The following is a 9,179-nucleotide window of genomic DNA, read 5'->3' on the forward strand; positions in this document are numbered from 1 at the left end:
CGTTGCTATGGGAGACTCGTCCCAGCCTTCTGACTGGTCGCTTCTCTCTCTCCTCTCATTGGCCTGCGCCGCACGGGAGCGGCCGCCTCACCACTCGCCATTGGTCGGCCCGGCGAGGCCCCGCCCCCCCGGCAGTGAGCGGGGCACAGGGAAGATGGCGGTGGTGGCGCCGCTGCTGGCGCTGCTGTGGGGGCTGCCCGGGCTCTGCCGATGGCTCGCCCAGCCCTACTACCCGCTCTCTGCGCTGCTCGCCGCCGCTTTCCTGCTCGTGCGCAAGGTCCCGCCGCTCTGCCGTGGGCTGCCCTCGCAGCGGGAGGATGGTAACCCGTGTGACTTTGACTGGGTGAGGCGGCGCGGCCTGTCCCCGGGCCTCTCCCCGCATCCCTGGGCTGTCCCCGGGCCTGTCCCTGCACCCCCGACCCTGGCTTGGCTCCTCTCCTGGTCTCACAGCACCCCGGCCTGGCTGAGGGAGGAGATGCCCGGTAGCCCCTGGCCTTGCTCTGCGGTGTTCCCCTACAGCTGAGAGCCGCCAGGCACTGGTCGATCCCATTGCGGCAGAGCAGCCCCTGTGCTCGCTGTTCTCCCCCGGGAGGGATGGGGGCCAGGCCAGGCATGGCTCCAAGGTGTCCTGGGCACTTCCAGCTCATGCTATCCCTTCTCTGTGCCAGAGGGAGGTGGAGATCCTCATGTTCCTCAGCGCCATTGTCATGATGAAGAACCGGCGCTCCAGTGAGTCAGGGGGACTTGGGGGGCTGGGGGTGCTTATGGGGTCCCTTCCAAGGAGCTGAGTGGGGTGGTGTCTGGAGGACCAGATTCAGCCCTCCCTAAAGTTACCCCCAGCCTTCTGGGGGCATCTGGCCCCATCCCTTATTCCTGTTTCCACATCACAGTCACCGTGGAGCAGCACATTGGGAACATCTTCATGTTCAGCAAAGTGGCCAACGCCATCCTGTTCTTCCGCCTCGACATCCGCATGGGGCTGCTCTACCTCACGCTCTGCATAGGTGAGCCTGCATGTCTTCCTGCCTTGTCCTGACTTCCCCTTGCTGCTCTGGGCTGGAGGAGCTCTGTCCCTGGCCCTCCTGGCACCCAGGGGCACAGGAATGACTGCTGTCATTCCAGTGTTCCTGATGACCTGCAAGCCACCCCTTTACATGGGCCCTGAATACATCAAGTACTTCAGTGACAAGACCATTGATGTGAGTATTTCCCCAGCCCTGGGGCTTTTGGGGGGCTCTGCCCACCCCGCCCTAAGCCCATGCCCCTGTGGCAGGAGGAGCTGGAGAGGGACAAGCGGGTGACGTGGATTGTTGAGTTCTTTGCCAACTGGTCCAGTGAGTGCCAGTCCTTTGCCCCCATCTTCGCTGACCTCTCTCTCAAGTGAGTGGCACCCACTGGAATCTTGGTGGGTAACGGGGCCTGTGGTCCCCTGTGTCCCTCACAGCCATGTGTCCCCATCCTGCCCAGGTACAACTGCTCAGGACTCCAGTTTGGGAAGGTGGATGTTGGCCGGTACACGGATGTCAGCACCAGGTGTGGGGAATGCAGCATGGGCAAACAGAGCTCACTCTGGGGCGGTCCCTGTGACTCTCCAGCCCCCTCAGGCTGCCCAAGGGTCACTGTGGGCTTGTCCTCACACAGGTACAAGGTCAGCACCTCGCCTCTCACCAAGCAGCTGCCCACCCTCATCCTCTTCCAGGGTGGGACAGAGATCATGCGGCGGCCGCAGATCGACAAGAAGGGCCGGGCTGTGTCCTGGACCTTCTCTGAGGTGCGTGGGACCCTCCAGCCCTCTGCTCCCCTGCCCAGCCTGTGCCTCGGAAGAAGGGGGAGATCCCAGGGGTGCTGATGCTACCTCTTGGCCACAGGAGAACGTGATCCGGGAGTTCAACCTCAACGAGCTCTACCAGAAGGCCAAGAAGCAGCAGAAGCCGCGGGAGGAGGGGCCTGAGGAGCCTCCAGCCGTGCCGGCGGCTGCGCCTCAGGAGACCAAGAAGGACAAGTAGAAGCTGCCCTGTACTGTCGCGCATCACTATGTCACCATCAGCCTGGTGGCAGCGGCCCCGCGGGCCTGCCCAGCCCTGCCCGGAGCCGCTCTCCGTGGCGACTTGTCCCGGCTGAGCCCCGGGAAAGCAGCGGTGCCCCCCAGCCCCGTGCGGGCAGAGCGGTAGGAGGGGCCCCGCCTCGGTTAATGCTCGCTCTCATCCATCGCTGACAATAAACGGTCCGTGCCGTGCCTGTGTCCTGTGTCTGTGTCCGTGTCCCCGGTCCCGGGCCGGGTGTGAGGCCCGCGCGCTCTGATTGGCTGGGGCGGCGCGGGCGGAACCGGAGCCCACGGGGTGGGGGGCGGGGGGCTTGGGGACCCTTCTCGGCCCCGCCCCTTCCGGCCCCGCCTCCCCCGGCGGCGCGCGCTCCCGGCACGTGGCCAGCGGCAGGTAGGAGGCGGCGCGGCCGCTCCAGACCCGCGTCTGTCCCCCCCCCCCCCCCCCCCCCCGCCCCGCTTTCCCGGAGCCCCGCGTCTGTCCGTCCCCCCCCTTCCCCGGGGCCCCACTTCCCCACTCTTCCCAGCCGCACACCGCGCCGCCATCCCTGCGGAACCGCTTCCCGCCCTCCATAGCAGGATCCCGGCGGGTCCCCCATTTCACCCAATGGCGACTGGCCCTTCCTGGCCCTCTCCCACAGCAGTGTCCCCACAGGGACCCAGTTTTCACTCCCCTGACAGCGGGGTACCTGAGATCTCTTCCCACCCCAGAGCGGCGTTCCTGGAGTCCCCTTCCTGCTCCGGCGTAGGCTCCACCGCCTCGGCTCTCTCAGGATGGCTCCCCGCGGGAAGAAGCGCGGAGCCCAGCAGCCGGCGGCGGCCGAGGCACCGGAGACGGCGGGAGCCCCGCAGAAGCGGGCGCGGGCCCAGGCCCAAGACGAGGGCAGCACCGGGGACACCGGCCCCCGTGTGGTCATCGAACACTGGTGAGCAGCCGAGGTGCCGAGGGTGGTGCGGGGCCCTGGGGTGCCCCCCGGGTCGCTGACCGCCGTGTCCCCACAGCAAGAGCTGACGCGTGTTCGGGCGCAACGCGGCGGCGGTGAGCGCGGCCCTGCGCGGGGCCATGGCCCAGCTGCCCGTGGACATCAACCCCCGGCCGCCGCGCAGGAACAGCTTCGAGGTGTCCCTGGTGAAGGAGGACGGCAGCAGTAAGTGCTGGGCTGGGGACGGCGGGGGCTCCCCAGCAGCACTGATCCCATAATCTTCCTTATCTCTGCAGCCGTGGAGCTGTGGAGCGGTATCGGGAAGGGGCCCCCCCGCAAGCTGAAGTTTCCCCAGCCGGAGACCGTGGTGGAAGCCCTGAAGAGCAACTTTACATAGAGACATTGGCCAGGTGAGCGGGGGTGGGAATGGCATGGGATTGGGATGGGATGGGACCAAAAGGGACCGACTTCCCTCTCTCCACAGCCAAGCCAGGATGCAGGCGGCATGAGCATCCATGAAGAGGCGAGACCAAGTGGGGGGCACCTGCCAGCCCCAGTCCCGTCCCTGATGCTGCAGCTCTGCCACTGCCAGACCCCTGGCTCCCTCCACACCCCGTTGTCCCCCCAATCTCCAATAAAGTTCAGTACTCCACAGCACAGCTCCAACCGTTTATTCCAAGGACATGCAGCCCAAGGGGTGCAGGCACTGGTGGGTGGTGGGGGAGACAGAGCCAGCCCCCCCTAGGTGAGGACATCTACTTCCTCTTCCGACTCAGATGAGGGACTGGGCCAGAGGCAGACTGTGCCAGGGGGCAGGAACAGCTCCCCTGTCCCCACATCCACCTCCTCCTCCTCCTTGCTGTCACTTCCCGGGGTCCCTGGGGGTGCTGCCAGCTGGCAGCCCTGCGGGGACACAGGGGGGTCCCCACACTGCTGCATCCCGTTTGCACTGGGGGGCTGCTGGGGTGGGGAGCACTCGCTCACCTGCTCCCGTGCATCCTCATCCTGGGGGGGCTGTGCTTCTGTCCCCCCCACATCTCCCACCAGCCCTGGTGGAGGCACAGGAGGGGGCTGCACCTCCTGCACCACCTCCCAGCACCCCCAGCGCTCCACCTTCCGCAGCCTCATCCGCCCGATGGGGCTGGGCTGTGAGTGCCCCACAGACTGTGGCTGCCTCTGGGGGGACACCCTAGAGCTGGCACTGCCAGGCTCAGCTGTGTCAGGTGCCACCACGGGGGAGACTTCCTGAGTTGAGTGCAGGCAGGAGCGGTCGAGCTGCCGCTGGGGTCCCAGCCTCACCAGGCGTCCTCCCCAAAGCTGCAGTGACTCGAGCTCAGTGACACGGAGGCGGCGGGCGGCCGCCAGCACCTCGTGCACCTCCTCCTGCGTGACCTCCAGCTCGGCAGTGTAGAAGAAGCGCACCAGCTTGCGCAGCACCCCGATCTTCAGCCCCGCCAGCTCCAGCACCACCCTGCAACCCTGGGGGGGCAGCTCCCGGCCCAGTCGCTCCATAAAGAAGGGGCTGCAGACGGAGAGAACACTGCAGTGGGCCACCACTGCCTCGCCTGCAAAGCAACAGTGGCTGTTACTGCCCTGCAGCCTTTCCTGCTCACGCCAGTGTTTCCTAGGGGGGTTGCAGAGACCTTGCCCGCAGCTCCCTCGGCGATGCTGCCTGCTCACCTTCAGCCCGCAGGACCACATCGCAGAAGACGTCGGCTCGCTGCTGCTGCTGGTGGAGGTGCTGGAAGGCGGTGCGCAGCAGGCGGGTGCTGCGGTAAAGCAGCTGCGGCGTGGCTGTGGGAGAACCCATGGCCGTCCTGCAGGGACACACAGCGTCGTTCTGGGGACGCGGGGACCAGCGCCTGCCTGCCCTCTTCGGGCTGTCACAACGGTATGGGGCTGGGATGTGGTGGCGCCGATGTCTGCAGAGCCCCGTGTGTTCATGACCGGCCCGGCAGCCCCGCGGGACAGCCGGCGCTGTCCCCGCGCTGTCCCGGTGTCCGCCCCGGCCTCGCCGCCCCGACCTCCACGCGTCCGCCAGGGGGCGCCACAGCGGGCGCCGTGAGGCCGCCGCAGCCTGAGGCGCCCCCAGCCCGGCCCCGCCGCCCGGCCCGGGCCCGCCGCGTACCTGCCGAGGGGGGCGCGGGCCGCCGCCGAATCGCCCCGAGAGTGAGTCCCGAGCTCGTGGCGCGGACGCGGGGGGCGGTGATCGGGATCGGGGCCCTGCGCGCCCTCGCTTCGCGCCCGCGGCCTCACGTGGCGCGGCGCCCTCGGCCCACCCATTGTCCCGCCCGCAGGCAGCCGCAGCCCGGCAGCCAATGGCGGCGCGGCGGGAACGGCGTGGCGGCGGTGGCGGGGAGCGCGCTGGGCGGCACCGGAGGGCACCGGGAGCGCTGCTCGGCGCAGACCCGCCTGCTGTGACCGACCCCTCCCCGCAGCCCTTCCGCAGCCGCGCTACCCCTGCTCCGCCCAGGCGCTGGAGGCACCGCTCGGGTTTTGCCGTGTCATGGCGGCTGCGCTGAGGGCAGCCTGGGTACCCCTCATCCCTCCCTCATCCTCATCGGGCCACGGACACGACAGCCAGGCCAGGGCTGCTTGTGGTCACTGCAGTGGTGGCATCGAAGAACACGAGGTCGATAATGGGGAAGGTGCTGTGTAGCACCTGCTGTCTGGAGCAGCTCTGGGTTCAAGGGCTCAGAGCCCCGCGATGCACCTTGATTTGGATTTTCAGGCTCCCCTATGCCCTCTCGTGTGAGGAACGGTGTTTTTGTGCCCCAGGCTCCTGAAGGGGAGGATTGATGGTACTTTGGAAGGCATCCTTCAAGCAGGCAATGCTGCCCACTTAGTTTGAAAGTATTTTGTCACTTTATAAAGCACCCATTGTACAAACATCTGCGTCAGTCACTCCACATACATGAACAAAGATTATAATCCATCCCCATTGCCTGGAGACAGTGGCTGTTCCTACAAACAACCCAAGTGGGTGGAAGTTTTCAGGAGCTGCAGAAGGACAGGAGCCTAAATCTATAGAGTTTAAATCTACAAGGTCTTCAAATGTGGTCTTGCAAAGGGATTTTCATCTGGTTGGACATGTGAGGGTGGTTTTTCTTCTCTGTTTTTGCAAAATGGACACAAACCAAGGAAGAAAGTGGCTGGTGCCAGGCCTGGGCCAGCGGCCTTTGAGGTCGCTGGCAGTCTGTCACTGCCCCCGGGTGGCTTGGAGCCCAGCCCAGAATACCAAGGGATGCAGCAAAACAAGTAATTTCATATCAAAGTGCTATCATATGCTCATAAAAATAGAAGGAAAATAGAGATGTTTCCTCCCCCACTCCTTGCAATCCTTTGGAATTACAATGATCGGAGCTGTCGCCTGGAAAGCCTGACCTCACTGGGAGTGCCTGGATCCAGATGCCATGCAGTGCCCTGTGACAGTGAGTGGGACCACAGTGGGACAGGGGGCAGCCACATTCCAGCGAGCAGGGCTGGGGTGCTGGGTTTTTAATGTTTCAGCACTAAACCCTGTCAGGCAAAGCCCCCACTCAACTGTACCCCAACAGCTGCAGTACTGCTCCCCCCTCACCAGTGGCCTTGTCTGCCCTTAAAATTCACTGATACTCGAACTGGCAACCAAGCAACCACTCCCTTTGTAGGTACACAAAAGAGGCCTTTTATGAGTGTAATTTTTACTAGTATCCAAAGCCAAATAACGTAGAGTGGAAAAATCACCAGCAGCCGTTGGTCCCTCTCTCTAAACTCCATTTCTGCTACCAGATTTTCCTGGAAAAAAGTATGGGATTGCAGTTTTCGCTGCAAAACGTGTCAGACCCTGAATCCTTCTGTCCACCTTCAGGTGCTCAGAGGCTGCAGACCTGCAGCACAGCTGGTGTCCTTGGCCATTGGCTCATGGCTGGGCACAACTCTGGGTGACTCAGAGGGCTGGGAATGTTCAGCAAGGCTTATCTCCTGGTGGGATTCACTGCAGAGGGGAAGGCAAGGCCTAAACTGTGCTGGCTGTTCAAGCTCCCTCTGCTATTGATAGGAGGAGAGGCCTCCTCACAGGACAAATCTCGTCTTTCCAGTGTCTCCCAAGCCCTCAAATCAGCAGTTTCTGAGCCAGTTTCTGTAAGAGAAGGGAAATTCCCATCTCAAGTCTCATATCCAGGATCATTTTCAGCTATGTTGACTTTGCCTGTGTTGCAGGACAGGACCTGCCTCTGAGTCCCTGCTCTCCAGAGGGACCTTGGACCCTGCACACCGGCAAAGGGATGGATGAAGGCAAGATCTGAGGCTGGGAAAGAGGAAGGAGAGACGGTAAGTGGCAATAGATCCTTCTGGGGCTGGGAGGGAGGGAGATTTCTGTGCACACTTCACTCACGTGTACATTTGGGCAAAAGATGTACCAGGAATTTTACAATCCAACGGCACAACGGGATGCAGCCAGGCTGAAAGCAGGATGGTCTGCGGGCATGGAAGAGCCCAACACAGTGGGAGGCTGGTGGGAAGCAGGGACAACACCAAGCACATGGAGCTGCACTGGGAAGGTGTCAGGTTGGGCTCTGGGCTTGCTTTGTGGCCTGGCATCTTCCAGTTGGAGCTGGAAAGCTCCTTCAGGCCCTGCTTCCCTCCTTCTCCCCCTTCGTGAGTCGCTTCACCCCCCTGGTGCCGCACTTCCCCTCCTGCGGGGAGGGACAACGACCTGTTGGGATTCCCACAGGAAAGGGGTGGCGGAAGGGCCTTGTTATCCTGACCTGGAACAATGCAGGCCATCCCCCTGAGCTGCCTGTGTGGACCTGGAGACGGCAGCCTCCCCTTCATGCTGCCCTCGGCCGCCGGGAGCACGGGCCTGCCTTGTAAACAAATTGTCTTGCTCTGTTCCGGTGGCAGCTGCACTTCTGGGCGTCTCATCTGGGAAAGGCATCAGCTGTAGGATGAAGGGGGATGTGCAAGATGTTATTACAAGCAATTACTGTAAAAGAGGGGAAACTTTCCCATGCTAAGAACACATCTCTCTTCTTCCCAGAACGCAGTGGGACAGGCTGCTCTGCCCCAGGAGTTATAGTGAAACAAGAGTGTGATCTGCTGCAGAGTGAGCTGAAGCTGCAGGATCAGGGTCCAGCCTGCCTTCCAAAGTAAGCATGCGCTGCCGGGTGTTCCAGCTGTCAGGGCAGGGCTGGGGCAGGGCCAGTGCCTGGATAAACCCTGTGCAGCTCCATCCTGGGGACAGGAGGCACTCCCCCAGTGTCAGAGCTGTGTTTGTTGGAGCACCTTTAGTCTTTGAAGAGGGCAGAGGGAAGGTGTCACTGTGCTGGGACCATGCATGAACCTCTGAGACCCTGCTGCCCCAGCTGCCCAGGCAGAGGCCTTGAAGGATGTGTCATTGGTGCTGGGATGGAGGAGCAAGGTGTTTCTGATGCTTTTTCCCTTAGGGAGAGCTGTCCCTTGGGAGGTGTCAGGTGTGCGAGGACTCTTCCTTCCAGAAGGAATTTTGAGAGCACCTCTTCTCCCTCCTTGTCCCTGCAACTCAGGGGATGGACCCACGTTCCTCTTTGTGTGGGCCAAGAGGAAGGGAGGGCAGATGGAGATTATTTCTAATCTGGGAGGTGTTCTCACTTGAGACACAAGACTGAGAGGGGGCTCAGCTTGCTCGTTTTGGGTGACAACGAGGATGAAGGGATGCAGAGGCAAGGTCTCACTCGCCTGCTATGGAATGGAGAGACCCTCTCCTCCCTGGGAGATGTGGAGCAGCTCTCCCTCTGCTGCCAGCTGGCTGGATGGTCTATTTTACAAACCAAACAGCAGGGAGGGTTTGGGGGACCCACGCCCAGATCATCTCCCTAGATGTGCCCTTTGTATGCATCAAATCCCATTTCACCTCATTACACTTTTCTGCACCACCTTTACCAATCCCCACTGAGCTCGGGATCACCTCCTTCACACCTCCATCCTCAGGCTGTTAGCACATCCTCCCTGCCTCCCAGTGCATATTTACCCCAGGAATCACCTGTCCCACCCAAAACCGTCCCCAGCTCTTTTCCTCTATCATTATCTCACTAAGAGTTTGGCAGTGAGGAGCAGGCAGGGTTCTCCCCGGTTCCTGACCAGGGACAAGGCAGAAAACCTTCGGGGGACCTGGACTTCTCTCCCAGGTGAGTGGCCGGGAACACGCGATGGGGCTGGCCCGGCGTTACTTCCTTGCTTCCCAGGGAAGGGGAACC

The 9,179-nt window shown here is 62.5% G+C and overlaps 2 protein-coding genes and 1 long non-coding RNA gene across 5 annotated transcripts; all 3 read left to right on the plus strand.

Moving 5' to 3' along the window:
* The first annotated feature begins 114 nt into the window (after window positions 1-114).
* Window positions 115-2,236, plus strand: TMX2 (thioredoxin related transmembrane protein 2). 2 transcript variants are annotated; one of them, XM_054634620.2, is made up of 8 exons: window positions 116-343; window positions 669-729; window positions 891-1,004; window positions 1,123-1,199; window positions 1,274-1,380; window positions 1,468-1,533; window positions 1,642-1,771; window positions 1,869-2,236. In XM_054634620.2, exons 1-8 carry the CDS (start codon window positions 155-157, stop codon window positions 2,004-2,006), a joined length of 882 nt encoding a protein of 293 aa, XP_054490595.1. In that variant the 5' UTR covers window positions 116-154; the 3' UTR covers window positions 2,007-2,236. The 2 variants fall into 2 exon arrangements, with proteins under 2 accessions (XP_054490594.2, XP_054490595.1); XM_054634619.2 differs by having other exon boundaries at window positions 115-343; window positions 1,468-1,771.
* A 102-nt stretch (window positions 2,237-2,338) lies between these two features.
* Window positions 2,339-3,618, plus strand: SELENOH (selenoprotein H). Its single transcript, XM_054634621.2, has 5 exons — window positions 2,339-2,435; window positions 2,753-2,967; window positions 3,044-3,189; window positions 3,261-3,374; window positions 3,449-3,618. The coding sequence occupies exons 2-4, from the start codon at window positions 2,816-2,818 to the stop codon at window positions 3,359-3,361; spliced, it is 399 nt and encodes a 132-aa protein (XP_054490596.1). The 5' UTR covers window positions 2,339-2,435; window positions 2,753-2,815; the 3' UTR covers window positions 3,362-3,374; window positions 3,449-3,618.
* An 882-nt stretch (window positions 3,619-4,500) lies between these two features.
* Window positions 4,501-8,666, plus strand: LOC143694319 (uncharacterized). Of its 2 annotated transcripts, none has more exons than XR_013182691.1 (3): window positions 4,501-4,855; window positions 7,165-7,275; window positions 7,985-8,666. It is a non-coding gene; the product is annotated as an uncharacterized LOC143694319 (long non-coding RNA). The 2 variants fall into 2 exon arrangements; XR_013182692.1 differs by lacking the exon at window positions 4,501-4,855 and adding an exon at window positions 5,026-5,133.
* Window positions 8,667-9,179: the final 513 nt, after the last annotated feature.

Source organism: Agelaius phoeniceus, chromosome 6 (genome assembly GCF_051311805.1).
Source record: "Agelaius phoeniceus isolate bAgePho1 chromosome 6, bAgePho1.hap1, whole genome shotgun sequence".
Lineage (NCBI taxonomy): Eukaryota > Metazoa > Chordata > Aves > Passeriformes > Icteridae > Agelaius > Agelaius phoeniceus.

Coding starts and splice junctions, on each gene's coding strand:
- TMX2 (XM_054634619.2), top strand. CDS start 155: ATGGCGGTGGTGGCGCCGCTGCTGGCGCTGCTGTGGGGGCTGCCCGGG. Junction 1,005..1,122: donor CTACCTCACGCTCTGCATAG/GTGAGCCTGCAT, acceptor CTGTCATTCCAG/TGTTCCTGATGACCTGCAAG. Junction 1,200..1,273: donor TCAGTGACAAGACCATTGAT/GTGAGTATTTCC, acceptor CCCCTGTGGCAG/GAGGAGCTGGAGAGGGACAA.